Here is a 25,452-nt window from a genome sequence, read left to right on the forward strand (position 1 = left end):
ATAGACATTCTATTTATTTGTAATTTAACATATTTAACTTGAGTACTTGACCACATAATTCAGTTAGACACTTGTAATGTTGATTTCATGGAAAAGGCCCTTGACCAGACTCTAAAATGTGTTTGTGAAAGGTAAGCATTCTGAATATATCTTCAAAGCCATGCTATTAGGAACACCTGTACACTTGCTCATTAATGCAGTTCATCAGCCAGTTATATAATTGTTGCACATTGCTGACATGGATCAAATGCTGAACATCAGAATGGGGGAAAAATGGGATCTGAGCAACTGTGGCAAACTTGGCTGGAACTTCAGAAACTGCTGTTCATCTTGGGTTTTCATGCATTCCAGTCTCAAGAGCTTACACAGAATGGTAAAAAAAAAAGTAGTTAGTGGCAGTTCTGTGGGCGGATACACCTTGTTGATTGAGAGGTCAGAGGAGAGTGTCCAGACAAATTTGAGCTGACAGAAATGCTACACTAGCTCCAATATCTGCTCTTTACAACCATGCTGAGCAGGAAAGCATCACAGACCATACAATGTGTTGAACCTTGAGGGAGATGGGATACATGGCCAAAACCACACTGGGTACCACACCTGCCAGCCAAGAATTTGAGGCTACAGTGGGCACAGGCTCACTGAAACTGGACAGTTGAAGAATTTGGTCTAAAAAAGCCATCTCAAACTGGTTCTATGACCAACAAGTTCAGTGAACTTCAATGGTCACCCCAGTCACAAGATCTGAATGCAATAAAGAACCTTTGGGATGTGGTAGAATTTGTAGTATGAATGTGTAACTGACAAATCTGTAGCAATTATGTGATACAGTCATCTCAACATAATTCAAAATATCAAAGGAATGTTTCCAAAACTTGGGGCCTTACATGGTATTAGTAAGTTTGAGTGGCAACAGGATACATGTAACAGTGTTACATAATCAGGACAAAAAAGGGTAACTGTGTTCCAATAAAATTACAGAAAAAAGGTAGCAATTATGTAGAAAGGATATCTCACCTAGAAGCATGTCTCAGCCTCAGTTGGGGGCTGTAGTGTAAAGAACAACAACAAAAAATACACTTTAATAAACTTCAGGTACTACTAGAAATGTTTTTTTTTCTTTCTTTTTTCACTCTTCAAGTTTTATGTCCTTAGTTGTTCATGAGTCTGCTCAGAGAAAATAGGGGCATGTGAGACCTTGTTGGTGGTCATACTAGCTGGCACTGAAGGGGATCAGTGTAATGAAACTCTTTGGCAGCTAATGGGCTATAATGTAATCCAAAAGTCCAAAGGTATACATTTTAATTAGGTAATCAGTAATTTATAACACAGTACATTTTAAAGTAACCCTCCCAACCCTGAATAGAAGTGTAGTGTTCGTAATAAAATGTCTAGTGAGTATTAAATGTACCTCAGTGTTCAGAGGAAACATAGAGAGGGGAAGCAGTAAAAAATCGTTCAAGTCTAATGAAGCTGTCCAAATTCTGTCAGAGCATATGTTTCTACTAATTCTCACATATGCTTTTCTGTACACAAGACTGATGGAATACTGTTATTTCTTAGTCTTGCCTTTCCCTATGTCAGCTTCTGTAGCTGTAGATCATGTTGGCCTTACCAGATGCTGTGCTGATAACGTTGCTCTGCCTGCTTGGGAATAAAAAAAAAACATTTGAAGAACCATCTCTTTAATCATTTATGAGGTATTAAAGGCTGTGAAAATATTTTACGTGTAAAGTCTGTATTAGATTTATGCTACAGCAATATCATGCACAATGACTGATAACTTCAAGTATATTCAATAATATTCAAAATACATTCATGAACATTTACAAAACATACATCACTGGATGATACACAATTACTCTTACTCTAGGCTAGAGATTTTGAATTTTCATGTAGACTTTTACTTCATCCTGTGTCAGTGAGTCATACATGATAGGATAATAACACTAACTTGAATATTCTTGGAAGACATGCAAAATGGTATGCTGTATATGACTTGATCCAATATTAGAAGATCTGACTGAAATTCACTTCATGCAGAGAGGCAGAGACATCAAAAGTATTGTGCACATTGTTGAATCTCGAGGCGAGACTTGTCTGCTAGTTGTCAAAGCCAATTTAGTGCTCCTTCTTCTAACGCATAACTTTGATTCATTCCTGTAAGTGAAACTAAAAAACAAACACAGACAGTTTCATCCCCTCCTCACCATTCTCTTCCTTTTAATTTCAATCAGTGCAGATCATGCATCAGTGATTTCAACAAAGACCCAAAAGGTGGCAGTCTGTCGGGATTATTGTCTGCCCTGCAGTCACTTCCGTTGCTCGACCAAAATCCTAACAGAGCAGGGCTAGAGGTTTTGTGATACGGATATGGTTTTGGATGTCAGTGCTGTGCTTCTTTGGAGCCATCCTCTCCCAGTGCCTGAGGCAACAGTGTATTGCGAGTGGAAGGTTAACCCCACATGGTGAGACCCACACTCTGATGTAGCATGGCATCATCACTCTGTTACTCCATGTGGTGTGCCCTCTCAAAGATAGGGGCTTGGATTTCATGCAGCTGTGGCTGGAAGAGTCACTATACATTTATTCATCCAGAAGGAGTTTCCTTATATCCTATCTGCTCTTAGTGTTTCAGAGGTCTCCTCTATAAAAAGGAAAGCTATGTAAGAAAAAAAAAAAAAAAAAAAAAAAAAAAAAAAAAAATATATATATATATATATATATATATATATATATATATATATATATATATATATATATGCAAACTACTATAAAGGCTTCTTTCCCCAGTTGGTGACAGCACATTGCTTAGCTTTGTGGAGGTTATCACAGAAGCCTGTGTCATTGTGTCAAATACATCCTGCTTGCCTTCTTAATTATCTCCTTACTTATGTATTCTTTCAAGTGCCACAGTACCTTTTGATCCTCTCCCTCTAAGCTGGTACAAATTGCATTAAATGTGTTATCTGAAACCGAGAAAATGCCACATGCCCAAGGGATGGAAGCAAGGCTAAATCTGAAAGCAGTTTGCATTCAGCAAACCTCAGCAGTCCAGGGTATGGAGAACTCTAAGAGAGTGGGTGAATGACCCTGCAGCATGTGACTCAGAGAGGGCCACTAGTGTCTGATTAATTAGAGTGATTTGTCAACCCCTGTGTTTTAATATTTCCTTTGTTCCCACCCTCCCTCTTATTATAATTTGATGCTTGCTAAATGTGCAGAGGTGATTTAAATTCCTTCCATGCATGCACAGAGAATGACAAAGTGTCCTTATCACATCTTCCTGCAGTGAAAGGTACGCAGCCAGCACAAATATACCAGTCATGATACGGCAGATCATATTACATGGAAAAAGGTCACAAGGGTCCTAAATACTATTAGAAATCCAAGTCAGTATCATAATAATAACATATCAATATGTCACTAATGTCAATAATAACATTTCAATTATTAGTCAAAACCATTGGCTGTTTTTACAGATAATCAGAATCAGCTATGGTTCATAATCATTTAGGATACAGTTAAATATGGATACTGTTCATTTCATAGTTCTATGTGCTACATATCTTTAAATGTAAGAGTAAGCAATATTTTTTTTGCAGAAAGTTAACTTTTGTGCAGATAAATCTGGCTATTTACCAGGAAAGATATCTGAGTATACTACAACTAAAATAATTCAATTTTCACAAACTCCAAATTCAAACAATCAAATTAATAACAGAATAACACAGAATAAGAATAACAGGCACTATGAGTAGAATGTCATTTTTACATCATACTTAAAAATCTTAAGGCAAGATGTTGTATTTGGGCAGTGGGAAAAGTTGTATGTTTAATTTTTTTATTCACCCTAACTAAATGGTGTTGGAACATTTTTTACTTTTTACCTTAGGAACCTAAAGCTTTATGGGTACATGATTAATCACCACAGGTACTGAAGTAGGGAACTGTTAGAAAACTGCTATGCTTTTTTGCTTCACAATTCTGTAAGTAAATGTGATTCCCATGGTGATAAAAAAGCAAAAAAACAAACAAACAAAAAAAAAACTACGCATGAAATAGACGTAATGATAAAAATAAGCACCAAAAACTCTCCTTTATTCTGTCAGCAACAACTGTCTCAGGAGGCTTTCTGGGAGAACGAGACCTGGGTCTGTAATTCATCTTAGGGAGACATGTTTATTTTTGTTTGTGGTCTCTTTTTAGGCTTAAGAAACACATGTAACTGATGATCCCTACCAGTCTGGAGTCAAAAGAAATCATTCTGCAGGTTGTTTGAGAATATCCCCAGCAACTTGAAGCCCATACAAGCAAGGAAGTGAGGAAGCAAGCAAGAAAGCAAACAAACAAACAAACAAAAAACCCCAAACAGCCATCATGTTATTTGCAATACCATGGTATATTGTTTACCAAGTGAAAAAGATCAACTGGTCTGGATTAAGGTAACTAGTATATCATCTATATCTTTATTTATATCTATATATAATATGTAAATCCAAAGAAAGTTACAGGGACGTGAAGGACCGCTGCAGTGTGTTCTGTAGTAAAATATTTAGAGATAGTCAAAATTGCAGTGAAATACACAAGGTATCCAGAGAAACAACATTTTGGACAGAGATACTTCATCAGATGTGCAAGTAAAGTGCGTCACAAAGCACTTGAGCAAAGTGTGCACTTTTCTTGCACAGTGTCCTGTTTCTCTGGAAACCTTGTGTACTTCACTGCAATTTTGACTATCTCTACATCTATATCTCTAATATATATATATCCGAAGAAGATTCTAGGTGAGTAACTATAGCAGTGTACTGTAGTAAGAGATGTATAGGTAGTCAAAATTGCAATGAAGTACACAAGGTTTCCAGAGAAACAGGAAGACATTTTGAACTTTGCTTGCACAGCTGATGAAGAACCTGTTTGAAACATTCTGTTTCTCTGGAAAATGTTGTGTCTGTCACTGTAATTTGGACTACCTCTAGTATACATCTATATATCTATATCTATATGTACTTTATACATATATCTAGTACATTATGTTTGTGGAACAATATCTCAAAGAGCCTTATAAAACAAAGTTTTTGTAGTGACTTTTAAGATAATATGTAGCAAAGTGATCAAAGGCTAACCCCAGACAGAGTATATCAATGCTTGTGCAGCAATTACTTTGTCGACTGGTAAATTTATATAGAGCAGGATGGACAAGCTCTCTCCAGGAGGTCTCATGTAGCCATTTCGTTATGTCTTTTCAAACAATAGAAGGGTAATGGCTTCACTGGGCCTTTTTTATTTAGTCTGATTGACACACACGACAAACTTGGCAAAGGGTAACATCTAGGACAAGCCATTGTCCTGCTTTCTCTGGAGATTTTCCAAGAGAAAAGTCATGGAGCACAAGAGGCAGGTGCAATGATTCCTTCTTGGCATGAGGAATCAAATTCTGTTCTCCTGACAGTTTTGCTATACGCTAACCATTCCATAGAAAGGAACTAAAATAACCCATCATGAGATTATTACAATAGGGCGGCACAAATCTCAATTACAGGTTCTAGTGAAGTCCACAACAAAGCTCACGCATGCAGGTCTCCCAGTATTACTACTGACTACTTATCTACCTGCCTTCCTCTGTCTCATCTATCCATTCATCTTTTTGTCCTTTTGTCCATCTGTCTATCTGTCCATCCGTCAATCTGTATTTCTTTTTCTCACTATCCGAAAAGTCATTAAAATAGAGCCAGAGAGAAAAGCTCCCATTGGGATCACACATTGACGTCATGCTCCTGAACGCCACATCCTGCTGCTAGAGTGTGCCTCAGGCAGCTACTATACTTGGCAAACTCTGTCACTACCTGGAATGTCACAAGCCTTTCATCTCATTCATTACACTAATTTTTAGACTTTTCCTCTAGGTTTCACAGTTAGTTGCCGAAGAGGTCCTGAAGTAAATGGAATTCAAAGCAGAATAAGTCACTCTCAAGATCAATGAGCCATTACCAGCCCTTTATAGTCTTTGGCATCAAAACAGAATAAATATGAACATATTTTGCCAAATGGGGTCAAAATTTATATGATATTTAGCATGTTGAACTCACCCTGATTTTTCTGTACTCTCACCCGCTGTTTGCGTGAATGCATCTTTGGTCTCTACCCATGCCTTGTGAACCATACAAGCACCTTCAGCAAAGGGATGTTAAAGGCCAAAATCTCTTCTCTTTAATTTGTGACCAAGTCAGGTGTAGAACAGAGCAGAGTCTCTGTCCTGAATACAATAACTATACTGACATTTATTAATGGATTATACTACATTACTTCAATAAAAATATCCCTAAGGACAGTAATATTCTATTTAATCCTTGTGTCTGCTTGTTGTGGAGGGATTCTTTTCATCAGTGACATAAAATTGAATCTCAGTATGGGCACCTGCGTCCTGGTTAAGGAAATGAATAGCTAAACTAACAGAACATCATAAACAACAAATGGGGAGTGTGAGGCAGGAGGGAAGCGGAGGGAGATAGAAACCACAAGAGTTATTTGTCTGATGTTATGCAACACAGGGTTTATTTCAATTCTGGTTTATTTTTGCAACTGGGAGAAAAAAGTCTATACAAAAAGGGAATGGTTGCATCTAAAAAGCCCAGGTGCCTTTTGGTACATACCAGAAAATGTTCACAAGTTATAATTCCCTGTGGCTTTGCCTGACAGCTTTTTGGCTCCTTCGGCTAAATTGACTGTTTCTTATTTTCTTCTTTGTTGATTTGACATTTGGAAAATGTCTGCTGTATCAACTAAATCATATATTTTTATAAAGTCCATAAATTGTCCCAAGTCAGAGAGGCTGCTACAAAATGACTGATTGATCATATGGAATATTTAAGATAAAACTAAAAGGAATTTAGGAAAAATGGTTCTCATATGTCTCACATACATCCGATAAAACCTTTGTAAGCAAAATCATAATGTTCCATACCACAAAATAGGGGAATTTAAACATCAGAGCTTCTTGAATTCTATTCATTTCTCCTTCCCTGATGGAGTAACCTTTCTAGATGGCCTTTATTAATAGAAGAACCATTAAAAGAACAATAACTGTGCTGACGCTCTGAAGAAAGCATGGCACGACAATTCCTGGGGACTCTTTCAATAAGTTAATATTAGAGCTGAAGCCATGGCCTCATTGTCATTCTACACACATTCTGTGTGCCCACTCAGTTCAAAACCTGTTCTGATAGAAATCTCCCAGCAATAGACAGCAATTTCTGAGAAATACAAAGAAAGGGAAGAAAATAGGAGAGATCAAGCGAAACAGGAGAGAGAGAAGAAGAAAGAAAGCAAAAGAGAAAGACAGCGAGAGAGAGAAAGACATTGAGTTGATAGTAATATGATGCATGAAACAGATTTACTAAGAGTGCTTTCTTAATTTCATGGTCCAATTTTAGTGTGTTTCACAGCACCAGAAATTAGCTATATTGCTTGAGAGATCTAAAAGCTCTACCTAAATGGACAAAAATGGATCCTGAGTGGATAATTATTGTTAAGGTGATATAAAAAATAACCCTCAGTCATATGCTACTTGTCACACTTGGTGCTATGGCTCAAAGTGACAAAGCTTGTACATAGATAGATAGATAGATAGATAGACAGACAAACACATGCACGCACGCACACACGTGCACACACGCACACACACACACATACACACACACAAAGGGCTTTCCTCTCAGAATAAATGCAATTTAAGCTACAGAGCCCTGTTTCCATTTGCAAAGCTTGGAATAATATTGAGATGATTCAGATGTCAATATTTGTTGTTGCTCGCCCTGTCAGCTTGTGAAAGCGTTATTTTCCCCCTATAGTAAACACTCCATTAGATTGCTTCCCAACCACAAGAGTCTGATCTGAGTAAAATAAAACTATTTTTGTGTGTCTTCAGAGGGCAGTCAATTCATAGTTTGATTTTACAGGGTAATGTTGTACAACATCAGTCCCTTAATTGTGTTCAATGTCTTTACCATTTCCTCTGGCCTTGTCATAGGTTAGTCAGGATGACATTATATTCTATCATCAGGAAAGGTAAAGGATTATTTTATTTAGAAAATTATTTCTATTTACTACACATAATGTTAACTGTAAAAGGTAATAGTTTTGTTTTCCATAGTTTAATATAGTGAACTACAGTATACTGATATTGAAGACGTTAAGGTATGTTTTCAATCTGGTCAACAGCCTATACAGCTTCTAGAAAGTAACAATACTCTTTCCCCTACAATTTGAAAGCTAAAGCTCTGACTTCTTTGGGTGTCCACTGAGTGTTAATTTTACCTCTCACTGAACCTTAAATGGAGATAATAGATTTTCCTTCATGAAAGACAGGTACAGCTCTCACCAATCACCACAAGCATTTTATGGTCCTCTTTGGACTTATTCTTCAGACACAGATAAAGTAGAGTTACACAGAGGAGAAATTTTAATTAAACCCTTACTGGCAGTGTAATTTAGCCCAAGCACAAGCACAAGCACAGTCTGTCAAGAAAATAGGCAGCTATGTAGGAAATGGCCCATTTAAAAGATATTCTCTGACAGACAAACAGAACAGATTTTGCATATTAAACTCTTAATCCAGGCCAAGCCACGATGGCTCTTAACAGTGTTTGAGCGTGTTTTACCATAGCTATGATCAGGGATAAAAGATGTCACCCTTGTAATTGTGCAGACATGGCTGGTTGATTCGAGGCTTTGAATCGATGGAGCTCAAATCAATCTGCAAATGAGCATGTGTGCAAAACAAGCAAAGCCTATGGAGAAGCAGGGAGATGATCGATGTCTCGAGAGACACAGCCCAGCCTGCAGACTCAGAACGCTCCGATTTTCCACTGCATGGCATTGATGGAGCGTAGTCAGAAGAGCGCTGTGATTACCCCCCATGTGTATAGCATTGTTTTGCCTCATTCCACGACATCCAAATAGTCCAACAAGAGATGACCTTCATTACCTTTTGGAAAAAGAGACAATTTTATTGCTGCTGCTGTAGAACTTCCATCATGGCCTTGTAAATATTCCTTTTTCATACAGTTCACTATGTAGTGCATATTAATTTTGTACAATGATACAATACATATTTATACATTAGTCAAAATCCAGTTATAAATCAGCTTTTAGTCAAGTTATTATTCAATTACACTGGCTATGCTCTAGAAATGCAATGTTTCAGTTTTTAGGTCACAAGTCTGCTGTCAAAGCCATTATTATCCCTTTCTGCAAGAAACCGACAGGAATATATCTTAACATGTGGCTAAGGCAAGACATCTGCTACGTCAGTGTAATGTTTTATGCGCAACCCTGGAGCAACCCACTCCAAAGCCTTTCCAGTTGTCAGGGCCAGTAATGTCCCTGGGATCGACGTGGGTGACGAATCGCACCTGCACACGCTTCCCGATACGAGGCGATGGCTGTAGCAAGCATCGGGAAACCCGAAGAAATCCGGATGGCCTCAGGTCATCTCCTCCCACCCTGTCCCCAGAGATCTCTCTGCTGAATTCCGGCATGTCAGGGAGCGCGTGGACGATAATGCATACATCTCCAGCATTTTGATGAACAGGTACGGCAGTCTCTACTTTCCCTGCGAGCGTATTCGGGCCATTAGCCGCATTCCTCTTCCTGAGATCCATTCAGCACTGCAATTTCCCCCAGCAGGCGGAGTAAGAAAGGGAGGAGGGAGGCAGAGGGAGGGAGACGGACAGACATGAATTACTCCTCTATTCAGATAGACGGTGTATGGACAAAGACAGCTATGTACTCTTTACCGCACGTTACCTATTTCACAAACCTACTGATTTCTTCAAGCAACAACGTTTTCTGTCATGTTTCAGCTTAAATGCTTAGCTGTGCAAACAGTGCAGCTCTCTTTTCTACATGGTTTTCTATTCACGCTACACAATGCTTGTGTATTCTGATGCATGTGTATAAGGCTATAATAAAGACTTAAAGTGGTACAGCATCAGGACTACATCAGTGCAGGATAGAAATGCTGTCAGCAAAGCACCTAACATACACACGTTGGACACAACAATCACAAGTTAGCAAATTGTCTCACGGAATGAAAGACAGCGAAATGTCAGCGATTGTGTCCGGTGTCTATAGGCGCTGACGTAAAGACGGGACCTCGATTTCAACTATGGCATGTGCCAAGTAACGGGAAATTGCCCCTAGCAGGATCACAGCATTGTGCTGTAAGTCGCACATTAACATAGCACCTTCCTTTGGTGAGAAAAGCATGCATGACTCAGCTGCGTTAATTTGGATAATTAGCGTGACTGCCTGCTGAAGGTCTTTAATAAATACCATGTTCGCACATCTAGTTTACTGATCTTAAATTAATATCCACTAGATGTCTTGTGAATGGTGTGGTCCATAAGTTTGACAGTTTCTGTCATTTTGGCTGTGCCCTGTAGCACAGTAGATTTTGAAACAATGATTCTGATGTTAGTTTGAAGAATGTTAGTTTTATTTTGAAAATACTACATTTATATTGGGCGGAAGAATATGAATCTCAGCCCATTTTGTACACTCTCATTTCAGGGGTCTGGCATTGCCAAAAACACTGATTCGTGCACAAGGGAGCCAAAAAAAGATCTAGAATTCATTCTAAATGTGACTTTTACATCTAGAGCCTGATGTCCCCTAATGTGAGGACTAAAGATGTGTCAATCCCTGTAAAGCAGGTCATCATAATATAGACATTGTTATGAAGCAAGAATAATCCAATTACTTATGGAAAATCAGATGTATGAACACATATAGGAAATGTATAGATCTAATGGACTAGCATTTAGCTGATTTGAGTGACCATGTACTCTATAAAAAAGTTTGATGCATTCACAAATGTTTAGATGACAGTGATAACATTGTTACGGTTCAGGTCTCCCTCAATTACTGACCTAGTGAGATTCTTTTGAACAATCCTGGCTTATAGTTAAAACACCAATGTGCCAGCTCCAACAGATTAGGCACCAAGCAAAAATTTCAACTTCTCTTAAATTAACTCAACTAGAACAAGTAAGTCCAATGAGAATTGGGCTATGATTTGTCTCGCTGGGATCAGCAGGTATGACTGCAGCTGAGGTGTACTTACGAAGGGACTGAGAGAGCTTTCACAGAGGGGTTGAATCAGCCTAGCCCAGCCCAACAGCCTCCAGCAGACGTGGGCAGCCTGTGAGTTACAGCCCCTCTGGGAATAATATTCATTCAAACAGACTGGGAGGAGGGAACGATAGGAGAACACTGCTGGTGAAAATGGCAATAGAAGGTAGGGTGGTACCCTCCTCACTAAATCCATCTCAAAAAAGCCTTTGTCTTAATCACTCCACACCTCATCTTTCCAAAAAAATTTAACAGAATCCTCAGTAGTTTGATGGACGCTTATTAATCCTGAATAATATGAATGTTAGATTCAAGCCTACATTTTACATTTTCATGGGTGACACCAGATGAGTTTTAGGACAAGACTGACACCTTGTGGCTTAAGAGATCTGTACTGGGTTACATATGACATAGAATAGCCATAACATTATTCACTAGACAATCAATTTTATAAAATGGTAACAGCTAAAGTATTAACAGCATCCTGCATCACCAGAACATGTTATACATGGCAGTGCATGAGCAATGCCCAGTCAAAGTAAAAACAAAAAAGACAAAACATACCAAAAAGAGCAACAAGCTGTACCGGTCTGAATTTTGGTAGCCAAGCACCCAGGAGGAAAACACACTTTTCAATAATCTTCATCTGCAGTAATAAGTGCAGAAGTGAGTCAGCACTAATACTTGCCTAAAAATGTGCTTATTTCAAGAACCTATCCACTGAGAGAATTAAAGGCTCCAATAGGGTGAAAGGTTTTCTGGGAAAAAGATATGCAATTTCATGCTTGAAAAAACCACTTGCCACCATTCATTTAATTATATTAAATGAATTTCCAAACTGCATAACATTTGTGACATGATGTTAGGGCCAATTAGTTGATTAAACATGCCATTATTGTACATTGCCATCTATTATTGTAATCCACACACAATATCAAAGGTTTAAAATGTACTTAGTTTTGTCAACCACAAAAAGGCTTAGGGCCCGTTTGTTTTGATTTTTTTGTGTATAGCAATACAAGAGGCTGATGTGAACACACCATAAACAAGGTAGTTTTAACTTTTATTTATGAAATGGTGATATTTATATTTTTATGTTATATCCAACCAAGTATCACAATAGCCTGCATCTGACTGAAGGACAGCAATTCTTGCTGGGTGACAGTAGAAATTTATGGCTCATTAACCACCTCTGCAAAAAGGCTGAAGATGTCAGCAAAGGCTCGAACATCAAACAATTCCTTTGGCTTCAGTGGGTAGTGCGGATGGGTCCAAGCCACACTGCTTCATCTGAACAGCAACATCAAACAGGTAGTCATAGCATTCACACCTGGAAAAAGGCAGAAATTATTGTACAATGAGTGAGTCTATCAAATATGCAATGACTTACCAGACTGTTTGGTAATATATTCACATACATTGCTATGGAAACTGACTGCTCTTGTTGATGTTTTGTCTGTTTTGTCACACTGAATATTATCAGATCCAGGATCAATACATGGCACTGTAACAACAGGAACCAATTACAAAAGATTCATGCTTATCATCTGTATTTCATTTAATATTTTCAGTGTAGCAGAAAACCATGCCTATCTGGTTTTGTGCAAAACAAAACAAACAAAAACAAACAAAAAAAACCCACCCAAAACAAAACAGGTAATTCTCTCCTTTGCCAATATCTTCGTAAATCACCACTGGCCATACTGTAGCCAAACGCTCTCAATTTGGTGGATGGGAAATAGTATACCTTTTACTTAAGCGCACATGCGCTCTTGCATCGAATTAATGAATCACATCCACTTCAATCGTTAATCATCTTAACTGCAATACTCTTAAAATATTAAATGCAAACACAGAATGTCTCATTAATTAACAGAAAATTACTATAGAATGCTGCCATGATAGTCTGTCTAAAAGTCTTGAATCTCTGTTAAACTTTGCCAGCAATCATTAGTCAGGTTGTTCTGAATTTCCTAAAATCAGTATTCAGCTTAATCATAGCTAATGGATATTGCTGTCTTTCTACTCTGTAATCAGTTCCGTTATATTCTTGTACCCTTTGGATAGTGCAGCCATAGCCCTTCAAATTCCTACTGAAGATATAATTACAGAAAAATACAGATCACGACACAAGTATCTCACATGGTCTTGGCTTTCTCCCAGGTCTCTCCCCACACGTAGACTCCGTGTCGTCTGACAAGGACAGCGCAGGAATCTGGGTACTCCTCCATGGCCCGGGCCATGCGTTCTGTCAGGTCCTTTTCCTCTGGGGTGTTCTCAATGATGGGCACCACCAGGGTCTCATCATATCTTAAAACGTGCATTCATGTGCACACACAAAACATTCAGAAGACAGCAGTGTCTTTGTTCCAACTTGACAATATAAATTTCACAGTGATGTCAATAAATGTTTTCTACTTTTTTCAAACCAGTTACTCTTTGAGTCACCCTTTTTTAACTGATTGACAAGATCAATAAAAAGATAACAACAGTAATATTACCATTTCTGTTAATATTTGAAAAAAACTATAAAAATGTTTCTTAAAGTATTTTTCATAGGATTAACTGAAACATGACAATAAAACTGAAACAAAAAATAAAACATAAGTCATAAAAGTAACAAAAATGAAGATAAATATGTAATTATATATATATATATATATATATATATATATATATATATATATATATATATATATATATATATAAATAAAAATAAAAGCATTATAAAGTAAAACTGAATCAAATGACAAACATTTGAGGGATGTAGATATTTGGGACATAAGATTTTCAGACTAGAAGATAGTCATGCTACAAAAATAGGAGACAGCTTGACTACTTATTTTACACATTACTCATGGGATATATAAAAGGTGCTACACAAGGTGACTAAATCACAAGCCATGATTTAGTACACATTCAGACAGCCATTCAGAAATGTACTCAGATGCCTTAAAAGCAATTCAAAGATTAATTGTTGGGACCATAAATCTGCATGCATAAATGTAGGAACCCAAAATGCACTATATACACTCATCTCGCTCATTACCTCATTATCATCATTTGTTTAATTAACTGTTTTCACCCTTTTATGTGGCTAATAAATGACACTTTATTAACACTATGATGTTTTAGTGCTTAAGATATTGAATGACAAATCACACTATTACTGCTAGTACTCCTAACTTCAGAATGTGACTGAATCATTAATACTGCCATTGTGAACTAATAAGCTAAAATATTTTTTTTTTTTTAGATTTTATGAGACTCAAGTTACAAAAAATAGTGAAGGAACAGTTTCTACAATGGAGTTTATCCCAACCTGTAGTTTGAGCCAGAGTTTCCTCTGCGAATACCCTTGATCATCTCTTGGTGGGTGATGCGGAATTCCTTGCCAGGGAACAGCAAAGTTGCCATGACAGCAGCCTTTGAGTGGGTATGAATAACTGCTTGGGCTCCTGCATACAGACATGGTTACAAAGGTTTCTAGCATGGTTAGCAATACAAAACCAGGTGTATTGTATATATGAAATCTCACCTCTCATAGAGTAGGCGTTCATGAACAAGGGTGTGCACTGGCTCTTTTTCAGCTGCTTCCATGAGGGTGGACTGCTGATATCCCTCTCCTCCACATCACAGACAAACATGTCTTCTGGCTGCAGAGAATTGCCTTTTAACAGTGACCTAATGCAGATATTCCCTAATTCAACAATTTTATATATGTATGTATATATAAAATTTATTTTAAATCACTTGCCTGTATCCTTTCTTTTTGAACTCCAGATGGGGCAATATAAATGTGGTCTCTGTTAAAAAACAGACTACTACTGTTACAAACTTTAAAAGTAAACATAAAAATTAAATAAATAAAAATTACTAACTGTTTGTTCCCCTACCCATGTCTTATACTTATTCCACCTCCTGTTCCAGTCACCCATCCTAACTGGTAGAAGAGTCTGCAGAGCTCAGGTATAAGCACGCGCGGATGTTCTTTATCCTGAAATGACAGGCCTATTAAGAGCTTAACATCTAACTTTTTATATCAACCTAATTTTATTTTAACTCTTGGAATAATTATTCATGAGTCCCAATAACCGTCGCCATGTTTATTTGTTGAATGACTGGAAAATTATTTTAAATATTTTTGTTAGCGATACTCTATTGGCTAGGTAGGCGTTTAGCTTAGCTGTACTAGGTTAGCTAGCTAGCGCCTAGGAAAACTAACTACATTACTTACCCACGCTGAAGCTGTGGGTCTGTCGTCGCATTCTCCGTGGTTTATGCTGTGGACAGATATTGTGGACATATTTTAATTCTCTCCCTTGTCATAACGAAAAAGAAACAAACGGTCTTGTCTAGTCTTGAGCCATTGTTTGTATGCAGACGTTTCAACTTCATTACGACTTTCTTGCGCGCCTCAATGTGAGAAAGGCCCAAGGGCCTTAGTTCAGCTGCCGGAATGAAAACCGTTGGTATATAAATTATGTTAAGTGAGGTGTGATTGGTGGCACGATAAAAAGAAATCGAATCGCCTTACTAGTATAATAAGATTAGGAAACTGACAAGATTATATGAACAAGTCAGTACATCAGGTAATACCTATATGTGCTTTAAGGACAGATAGAATTTAATTTGCTTCGTCAGCAATCAGACGTTAGATGGTGCTATTATACCTCTGCGTTCGCGCAAATTGCTGCAACCTACCATTCTTTGCATAGGGTTACAGATAAGGTTAGCATGTTAGACGCAAGATGATATGGCGAATAGTTTTTTTTCCTTGTAAATTGCTTTTCATTTAATTTTATTGATTTTACTTCAGTTATTAAGTATTAAGTACTTTTAAAAAATATGAGAGTAAGATGCAGTTGTACCGTAGGCTATTGGTTTCAAGTTCATTAAAAAGTTAGGGTTAGTATTTTCTTTTTATTGTATGTAAAACTATGGAATTCTTACTTCCCCGATAAACGTCTGTTTTAATGACTCAAATACAACACTATGCTAAGGGACGGTCGTTTATCTCACTAAACTTGTCTGCCTTCACCCACGCTCCTTTTGCAATCCTACAGAAGACTAACGGATAAAATCCTCCCATGCACTTCGGTTACTAGCCTAAACGCTATCCTCTTTATTTCCCCATTCATCAGAAGGATAAAAAAAAAAAAAATCAGACAGGAAATAGGTTAAACGTGAACGTGTATTAACACAAATGTAAGCCTGCAGATGTGGGCGAGAAATAGTTTCACTCACCTGAGTCAGCCTGTCAGCTCTGTCATTGTGATTCACCGAGCCTTAGGCCGCCTTCTACATGGAGATTTTCTCAAAGCTCTATACCGCCCGCAGATTAACATGTATTAACATGACTTTGACCCCAGACCTTTGTCTTACTTGTGTGTCATTACCTCTTTGATAAATAACTCATTGGTAATTAACTCACTGCTATTAGTATATTAGTATATGTTTCTGGGTTGAAAATGACTGCATCGCATACATCAGATTTTCCTGTGAATCTACATCTACCTTAGCTCTGTACTAACATGCCTTTCACCCACAGGCATTATTCTGATTTGCATATAATCACTCTTAAATCTATAAGGTAGATATCTAGCACAGAGTAGCCTTTTATATGAATTCTTGAAAATACAGATAATGTAATGTTTCTGAAATATGAGAGAGGCTTTAGCCCTTATGCTGAAATGTCTCACATCTTCATGAAGTTGCAGAAGAACATGAACAGTCATGACATTAATTAAGTGTAAATAAGTATAATAATCTGCTTCACACCACACTGACCCACCTGGGCAAAGGGAGGATGTTAAAATGCTGTTTGTTGACTACAGTTCAGCATTTAACACTATCATCCCCTCCAGACTCACTACTAAGTTGGAGGATCTAGGACTGCATCCATCCCTGTGTGACTGGATCTCCAACTTCCTAACAGACCACAATCAGTACAGGTGGACTGTGTCTCATCCACCCTCATCCTGAGCACTGGAGCTCCTCAGGGTTGTGTCCTAAGCTCCCTGCTCTACTCACTGTACAACTACGACTGCGTGGCCACTTCCAGCTCTACCACCATTATCAAGTTCACTGACAATGCCGTCGTCATGGGCCTGATCTCGGACAATGACGAGAGGGCCTACCTGCTGGAGATTAAACACCTGGAGAACTGGTGCCAGGAAAATAATCTTCTGAAAGTCAGCAAGACAAAGGATCTGATTGTGGACTGCAGCAAGAAGCAGGAACAGCACTACCAACCTGTGCGGATCAACAAAACCACGGTGGAGAGAGTAGACAAATTCAGGTACATTGGAGTTCACATTTCGCAGGACCTGTCCTGGTCCCGCCACACCAACTCCCTGGCAAAGAAGGCTCATCAGCGTCTTTACCACCTCAGATGCCTAAGAGGCTTCAGACTGCCCTCCAAGGTGCTGCGGAACTTCTATACCTGCACTATTGAGAGCATCCTCACTGGGAACATCACAACCTGGTTTGGGAATAGCACCAAGCAGGACAGACAAGCACCCCAGAGGGTGGTGCGCTCAGCAGAGCACATCATTCATAGGGAACTTCCTGACCTGCAGACCATCTATCACAAGCAGTGCCAGACCAAAGCCAGGGGGTTTGTGAAGGACCCCACCTATCCCAACAATAGGCTCTTCTCTCTGTTGAGGTCAGGGAAGTGCTTTCGCTCCCTAAAGACCAACACAGAGCGACTGAAGAGGAGCTTCTTCCCGCAGGCCATTTGGGCCCTGAATCAGAGCAACTGATGAACTGTAGGGACCACTCTGTGCACTGCATATGATGTCAATAACATCATAAAAAGAATGCAATAACTGTATATTGTAAACTATAAATTGTAAATTGCAACTGGTAATTGTACATTTTGTATATACACATATATACATATACATATACATTGTACGTTATGTATATATAAATATTATATTATACATATATTGTATCCCTGTATCTCCTCAGCTTGGACAGAGCAGTCCCAAAGGCATTTCACTGCGAGTTATACCATGTATGACTATGTACGTGACAAATATAATTTTGAAACTTGAAACTTGAAACTTGACATAGTATACTTAATCAACAGGCCACATGCATCCCCACATGTAAGATCACACAGGGTCTTTAACAACAAGAAAGCAAAGTGGTTGGTAACACATGAACTCAGAGTGAGAGCTAAAGATCAAGGATAGTAAGGCTGCATAACCTTCCACTAAATTTCTATCACTGTAATTAAGCATGTGTTTATAAGATTTGGTTTAGGCAGTATAATATTTCTTAAGAAGAGCTCTGACGTCTGAGGAGAAGTTGATCCACATGATGCAAGTAAACCATCTGGCTCTGTCTGAAGTATGTTAATGACTGCTAAACCGGCCGAGAGAGGAGGAAAGTGACACAATAGGAAAGGTGTGTTTGTGGTAGCACCACCCATCTTGCCTCTAAGTGTGTCATCAAGGTGATGACTCAAATTTATAAAAGGTGATTCCTGCTTCCTGTTCTCTCATGCTGAAAATCACAGCTGCAGCACTGATCAAGGTGATCGACTCCTGCTCACCTTGCTGGTTACACAACACACCACGAACTATGCAGACTTTTCTGATTATGCTGGTCACATCTGGCTTAGTGGTACTTCACACAGCCCATGGTCAAGGTGAGTAATGCTTTTCAATGTATTACTTTCTTGCTGCTTATTTTACTTCTGTGTACTTCTGTATTTTGTGAGTTATCTTACTGTTGGTTAAGTATTCAGTGTTGCGGAAAAGAAAAATCCTGCGTGAAACGGTGATAAATGTACCTTTTACGATAGTAGATCATGTGTCAAGCTGAAGATCAGCAGCACCACAACAGATAACTGAAACTGTCCAAAAACATGTTTATATGTGGATTGTGTTTTACACGTGAAAGACCCACCAATAATATAAGTGTCCAGTCTCAAAAGTACAAGATGTTTCTATTTGGAGTGATGTATTACTTTCTTATTCACACATGCACAAAACATACAAAGGACAAAAAGGGATCACTAAGTGGAAAGTGTCATGAGAGTACCTAGTAGAAGCCTAGTTTATTGTGTTTAGCTTTAAAGCCCATTATTATCAACTTTAAGTCAGATGGAATTCAGGTAATCTCATACACTCCAACTCTGAAGTCATGACTTGCAGTTTTCAGCACAGCACTTAAATGTATTCAGCCTCGTACCACCCTGCTCATATTTCAGCTCAATTCCAATGTATCTAATCTAGTCTTTATGCATCAATCCCAAACTGCTTACCCTTTGTGCACACAGTAGCCTTTTGTGTGAATTGTAGATCCTCCCGGGAATACGTATAATGCAGGTGTTCGTGAAACACAGGAAAGGGAGAGGCTTAAGCAGGCAGAAACTGCCCTTGCATTACACATCAGTGCTAAAGCGTCTCACACCTTCATGACATTGCTGTGAAAAATCCTGAACTTAGTTTTAATTTTCACAAGCTCAGCATACTAACCCTCTCTCAGCAGGTATAGCACCATCAATTTAGTTGCAAACTTTGCAAACTCACCATTACTAAATGTAAATAACAATAAATCATCATGGAATATATCAGATGGACAGTTCTAATCGTGAGGGAAAAGGATGTCCTTTAATATATTATCTCTCTATTTTATTTCTCTCCACATCATCCGGCACACAGGCAAATGCAGCTACGCTGGGGTTGTCCATCTAGAAGGGGGTGCCCGCTACTCTCTGACATTCCAGCAAGCCCAGCAGCTCTGCCAGAGGTCACACTACCTTTTAGCTACAGAGGAGCAGCTGAAAAAAGCCTATGAACAAGGCCTGAAAACATGCAGGTTAGACTTAAACATATTTTTACTGGTCAATCCAATACTGGTACGAAATATCGTTTTCTTTAATAAATAACCACATTCTTTTTATTGGACATTCTGTGCTGTATACTGACTTATGGGGGTGGGGGAAGGGGGTGGGGGAACACTGGGTCTTTAGAATCATCAGCAATGATCCTCTACCTTTGTTTAGACAAGGTTGGATTGATGGCCAAAAGGTTTCCTTCCTTCCCAACACCGCTGACCCAAATTGCTCCTTGGGTAATGCTGGAATGTTTTCCAATCCTACAACTCCTGATTCTCTCTACGATGTCTACTGTTTCAACCCACCAGGTTGGTAAGGAATACAAAAACACACCCAAAAATAAAAAGTGCAGGAGATTACAAAAATGTAAAGCAACTACTGTTGACAGAGTATTAACGTTTTTTGCTTTCTACTTGCACAGGTTCTTCAGAATTAGACTGTGAGGATACTAGTACTTCAACTCTCTCTTCTAGCAACTGGCCCACACAGGAAAGTATTATCAAAAGTAAGTGAACTCTATCCAAGTATGTAGGCTGTATTTTGTCCTAGACAAGGTTCAGGCTCATTGCAATGTGAAAAGCTGTCCTATGTGGCAAAGCATAATACTTAATACTACATGCGACTTTAATTTCAAAGATACAACCAGACCTGCTATACATGCTTAGTCACAACTTTGAATAACTTTTTTTTGTTGACAGTGAGAACTTAACACACCTTACAAATCAATGCAGGTTTGAACATGAATCATTTGATGATATCTCTAGATTCTCTAGAATGTCTTTTTCAGTTGCAAAACAATTGGACTGCAAGAACAGCTTAACAGACTGTGTCAGTCTGATGATTTTGTGGATTAGTCCAATGTGACATCTAAACCTCACTTACTATCCATTTAATTCCCTAACTATAACTGTCATGCAATATTCTTTTCATGCAGCTACAAAACCTAATCAAGATGAAGATGTTTTTGAGGAAGCAATGGCTGACGGTTTTATAGTCAACATTAAAGGGACAACTACCCATAACACTGTAAACCTACAGCAAAGTACTTCTCTGACCCCACAGGAGGACAGTGTGCCTACAGTATTTAAATTCCCTGAAGGGATAAATGTAAACCCAGAGGTTGGTACAAAACTTATCACTGAAAACCCTAAAGAGGCCACCAGTAAGAGCACCACAATGCAGACTACCTTCTCTGACTTTGGGGTTAATGAGAAAAACACTCCAACAGAACTCATAACCAAAGAAACCAGTGACAAGACACAGAATACAAACATGGAAGAAGCCACCAGTAAAGGCACCACTATGCGGACTATCTTCCCTGAATTTGGGCCTAATGAGATAGTCACCCAAGCAGAGCTCACAACCAAAGAAATCACAGAGAATTTGATCATGGAAAGTTCAGGCATGCTTTCAGAGACTCTCAGTGAAAAGGCCAATAGGCATCTCCCTTTCCCCACTGCAGTACATAGCCCTGGGAGAATCTTAAGCAACCCTACCCCCTTGTTATTGTCCCTTGAAGAGGAAGCTGGATCTGGGGTGGAGGCTGAGAGTCCCTCCCCCAGTGAGCTCACCACTCAAGAACCTGTGCGTAAAATCTTAAACCGGAACTTAGAAAATGAATTTCCAGAGTCGGAACCATCAACTCAGGGTATTTCATCATCCAGTCACCACATCACACTACAAAGTGTTTATATCATTTAGAAACAACCTTTACCACATTAAAATCATAGAAACATTTTTATAATATTTGGGTATTAATTGTGACTGATTATTGTAATAATATAGACATATGTTTCATGCAAAACAAGTCCAGAACACTGGATTTCTGGCTCAAAGAATTTTGAACTCAAATTCGATCTTTGATTACATGCTCTCTCTGCAGAACCCTCCCCAGTCCGGATCTTGCCAAATCCCACTAGATCTTCATTTGCGGAAGAGGGCACACCTGGTAAGATTATGTAACAACACTTCAGGCGCCACTCGTAACCATTTCACTCTTTTTAAACATTATAAATACTGTTATTTAACTCTATCTACTGCTTCTCCTTGTCTAGGGTGGCTGATTATCTTTGCGTTCTGCCTGACTCTTGCAGCTATTCTCTGTGTCCTTATTGGAATTGCAACTAAAGACAAGTACTTGTTTTAAACTATAAAATAATATTAGACATACTGCATTTTCTGGACTGCATTTCATTTAAAACTATTCACCTAATTTACGAGGACAGTACATGCTTATCAACATGTCAGTTATAAATATGAATATAAATAAATATTTCATAGTTAGCTACAAGCTAACATGCATCTGTAGTAGTTTAATAAACACTGCTATATGCAAATGATTAAAACATAGCTTAGGATTTTCATAACAGAAAATATAGGAGTGTTGTCATGTTCTGAATTTGTTTTACTCATAATTATTTTGTTTAGGTGGTATAAGCAGAGGAGGCGGAGTCTGGACATCACACCCAGAGGGAACACAGAGGAGTACGGTAAAACAGTAACTCTTCCATTGATGGACAAAGAGCAGGAAATGGTAACACTCATGAGCTCAGAAAAAGGACAGAAGAATGATGAAGACTTCACTATCATCGCTCTAGAAGAGCCTCCAGAAAAGGAATATCTGATGTAACACTAATCAGACTGAAAATGAAGTGTTGAACATAGAGCATGGATTCATGAATTCTGAGCCTTGGCCACCGTGCACTAACTTCCTAAAACCAAAGAGTTTGAGCTGACCTTTCTCCTGGTATACTGTGCAGTGTCCAGGCCTTAATGCACTCAGCTGACAATGAACATTACTGATCACTTTAAAGACAAAATAAATAATAGTGATATTGTCTCTGTAACACTTTCATGTTTATCAGCTACAGCTTTTATTTGATTAATCACAGGCTTGAACATGCACTTTACCTGTTTATTTTTATTTGGTTGGTTCGTTTAATCTATAAAGTTCAGTTTAGTTAACTTAGTCAAAAGGTTACACTATTATACAAAGCATTTGTAAATACCCTTTTTGTAAGTACTATGTACTGTGTGAGGCAGGATGCTTTTCATAAGGAAAACTGATATGAAAAATAAACTTAGTGCCTCATGTTATAAATTATTACACATTTATTTATTACCAATTCAGATCATGTCTTCGAGAGGTTTTTGAGATGTCTTTCTAATTGTGAGTTGGCACATAGCTATAATTTGACTGCCCAGACAGCAGCACCTGTTCTGCTGGATACTTAGATTTGTCAATAATACATGTGTTTTATAACCCTTTTGTCTTGAACATAATTGGTAATTAAATGTATTAATTTATATCATGAGGCAATAAGTTTGCTTTTCACATCATTTTCTTTATGTTAGACACACACACACACACACACACACACACACACACTTAATTTCATGAACCAGATGCATGTTTCATTATATATGAAAATAAAAGAGAGGAAATAGGCATGTTGTGTTTATTTACAATTTATCAATTTATCTTAGGTATCCATAGAAATTATGTCTATAACTGACAGTTATGTGGACTGCATTCTTATATGCGTATATAAAATATTGACATTTTTACCTGATGTTATAGACTTTAACAAAAATATTTGACGATATACATATAAATAGAACATAACATCATGGCTCCAAAGAATAAATATTTTACTTTTCTTCCTGATCAAGTTCACTTGCGTTTTCCACTTATATATTGCAAACGTTGATCAATTAATCTGGAATGTGTATATAGAATATGTGTATATAGAATATATGTATATCACATACACAAGTTACACAAAAACTGTAATAATCCCAATAAAATGACAAAAACCTTTTGTAAATAGATCTGAATATTTGTTTTGCTTATATTAAAAATCACAAGCATTAGGCTGACTAGCAGAATACCAAAACAAAACCAACACACAAAAAACAATTCTAGTTCATAGCAAATCTCAGTAAATCATATGAGTGGCATATATTCAAAGTGCAAGGAGGCACTTTATTATGAAAAGTAACATTATGGTACAAAAGAGAATTGATAATGATTTTTGCTATGTTAATTATTGAATGCAAAGTCCTATTTAAATGCTCCAGATTCTCTGGGTCTTTTTTCTATTTTTTACAGCTAGTTTTTGGTTTAAATAATACATCAGCTGCTCTATGGTTTAAATAATACATCAGCTACTCTATGAGCCTTACATAATATCATTGTTCCAATACTGCAAAACCCATTATGATGAATTTCATCTCTAAGAATTGAGAGATGTTTGTTTAAATATCCTATGGCTGAATTGAACTTTCCTGCATTTTGCCTTAGCAGAGAGCTGACCGAAACATTTAAAATGACTCCCTTCTAATTTAAAATAAACAATAAACAAATCTCAGAATACATAAATGGTACTGTAAAGGTGACTGAGCATAAGGAAGCACTGGTTAATACCCCCAACAAGTGAACACAAATTACTTTATATAACAGTTGTTTTGTTCATTTTTTCTCCAGTTGTTTTAGAGCCACAGCTCTAGAACTGCCACAGTTATCCAAGTAATGTGTGGAGCAATCAAAGGAACCATAACAAATTTAATGAGCCATTCGCAGTTTCACTGTACCGGCGGTGTGCACTTAGACCTGCATGGCTTAATCTTTGAGACAAGCATATGTTATTGGCAGGATCAACCAGGTAAAGTGAACACAAATTACTTTATATAACAATTGTTTTGTTCATATTTTCTCCAGTTGCTTTAGAGCCACAGATACTAATTGGTCAAAAAGCTGTCCTTATATAGAGGACATCAATTAACTCATTGTCAGCCTTCGTGCGCATACTGTGTAATTGCTTGCGTGGCGCTTGTGTTGGCCTGTGGCTAAACATAAGTGGTAGCACCATGTTAGCACCTCCTGGCACACTGGTAAGATCTCGTGGTAAGAGGCTGATCTTGACTGTGGCCTTGAAGGCTTAATCCACCTAAGATAAATCAGTGGAAAGGAACACCTGCAACTCTACTTTTGCAATGTTAGTGGACTACAATGTGGACTTCAGGCAAGCTCTCTGATTTGGTGAAAGTGTATATAGCAAGAGGTTTGAAAATGCCAAAACGCATCTCAAAGGCCTTAAACACTTACTATGGAAAGTATATTTCCTAAGCAATGTGTTGAGGTGTTGAGTAACCCATGATTAATTTTTGAACTGAGTAAATGGAAAAAAGGAAAGAAAAAATACCATACAAGGCCACCTGATCACAGCACACATTCACTGCTGTACTCACTTGTCCATTACAGTAACACAGGTCTATCACCAAGCTGGATTTAGGAAGTTGCCTACTGATCTCATGTTTGTGTGCTTATTTTTTTTGTGAGGATTTTCACCCACAGGTAAGGCTGAAAATATCACCCACACCACAGCCTGTCCTCTGCTGGTCTAAACTACTGAGAGCACAGAGGGTATGACACTATATTTTCTGCCATGTCAAGATGACATTAG

General features: G+C 38.0%; 3 protein-coding genes across 8 annotated transcripts; 1 reads left to right on the forward strand and 2 right to left on the reverse strand.

The window, feature by feature from the left end:
- Window position 1: 1 nt before the first annotated feature.
- Window positions 2–12,034, reverse strand: LOC145653171 (uncharacterized). The gene is made up of 5 exons (XM_081705956.1): window positions 11,123–12,034; window positions 9,411–9,665; window positions 1,613–1,641; window positions 1,015–1,044; window positions 2–360 (listed from the first exon to the last, which is right to left on the reverse strand). The coding sequence occupies exons 2-5, from the start codon at window positions 9,657–9,659 to the stop codon at window positions 354–356; spliced, it is 315 nt and encodes a 104-aa protein (XP_081562082.1). The 5' UTR covers window positions 9,660–9,665; window positions 11,123–12,034; the 3' UTR covers window positions 2–353.
- Window positions 12,035–12,174: 140 nt separating this feature from the next.
- Window positions 12,175–15,558, reverse strand: apip (APAF1 interacting protein). 6 transcript variants are annotated; one of them, XM_081705951.1, is made up of 7 exons: window positions 15,368–15,558; window positions 15,027–15,127; window positions 14,884–14,951; window positions 14,669–14,782; window positions 14,453–14,588; window positions 13,273–13,440; window positions 12,175–12,460 (listed from the first exon to the last, which is right to left on the reverse strand). In XM_081705951.1, the coding sequence occupies exons 1-7, from the start codon at window positions 15,434–15,436 to the stop codon at window positions 12,361–12,363; spliced, it is 756 nt and encodes a 251-aa protein (XP_081562077.1). In that variant the 5' UTR covers window positions 15,437–15,558; the 3' UTR covers window positions 12,175–12,360. The 6 variants fall into 6 exon arrangements, with proteins under 6 accessions (XP_081562077.1, XP_081562076.1, XP_081562079.1 ...); XM_081705950.1 differs by having other exon boundaries at window positions 14,669–14,786; window positions 14,888–14,951; window positions 15,368–15,557; XM_081705953.1 differs by having other exon boundaries at window positions 14,884–14,936; window positions 15,368–15,556.
- Window positions 15,559–15,599: 41 nt separating this feature from the next.
- Window positions 15,600–25,421, forward strand: cd44a (CD44 molecule (IN blood group) a). The gene is made up of 8 exons (XM_081705949.1): window positions 15,600–18,793; window positions 19,812–19,968; window positions 20,156–20,295; window positions 20,409–20,492; window positions 20,922–21,635; window positions 21,870–21,935; window positions 22,042–22,120; window positions 22,415–25,421. The coding sequence occupies exons 1-8, from the start codon at window positions 18,646–18,648 to the stop codon at window positions 22,614–22,616; spliced, it is 1,590 nt and encodes a 529-aa protein (XP_081562075.1). The 5' UTR covers window positions 15,600–18,645; the 3' UTR covers window positions 22,617–25,421.
- The last annotated feature ends 31 nt before the right edge of the window (window positions 25,422–25,452 follow it).

Source organism: Electrophorus electricus, chromosome 23, assembly GCF_041902795.1.
Source record: "Electrophorus electricus isolate QZ-2024a chromosome 23, ASM4190279v1, whole genome shotgun sequence".
Taxonomy (NCBI): Eukaryota; Metazoa; Chordata; class Actinopteri; order Gymnotiformes; family Gymnotidae; genus Electrophorus; species Electrophorus electricus.

What these genes read in the sequence shown, in the direction of transcription:
- cd44a (XM_081705949.1), top strand. Translation starts at nt 18,646, where the DNA reads ATGCTGAAAATCACAGCTGCAGCACTGATCAAGGTGATCGACTCCTGC. An exon ending in CTACTGTTTCAACCCACCAG is followed by an intron (nt 20,296 to 20,408) that starts GTTGGTAAGGAA and finishes CTACTTGCACAG; the next exon opens with GTTCTTCAGAATTAGACTGT. An exon ending in GGAATTGCAACTAAAGACAA is followed by an intron (nt 22,121 to 22,414) that starts GTACTTGTTTTA and finishes TATTTTGTTTAG; the next exon opens with GTGGTATAAGCAGAGGAGGC.
- LOC145653171 (XM_081705956.1), bottom strand. Translation starts at nt 9,659, where the DNA reads ATGGATCTCAGGAAGAGGAATGCGGCTAATGGCCCGAATACGCTCGCA. An exon ending in GTATCGGGAAGCGTGTGCAG is followed by an intron (nt 1,642 to 9,410) that starts GTGCGATTCGTC and finishes ATTCCCAAGCAG; the next exon opens with GCAGAGCAACGTTATCAGCA. An exon ending in CGTTATCAGCACAGCATCTG is followed by an intron (nt 1,045 to 1,612) that starts GTAAGGCCAACA and finishes TTTACACTACAG; the next exon opens with CCCCCAACTGAGGCTGAGAC.
- apip (XM_081705951.1), bottom strand. Translation starts at nt 15,436, where the DNA reads ATGTCCACAATATCTGTCCACAGCATAAACCACGGAGAATGCGACGAC. An exon ending in GACCCACAGCTTCAGCGTGG is followed by an intron (nt 15,128 to 15,367) that starts GTAAGTAATGTA and finishes CTGTCATTTCAG; the next exon opens with GATAAAGAACATCCGCGCGT. An exon ending in GAACGCCTACTCTATGAGAG is followed by an intron (nt 14,589 to 14,668) that starts GTGAGATTTCAT and finishes GTCTGTATGCAG; the next exon opens with GAGCCCAAGCAGTTATTCAT.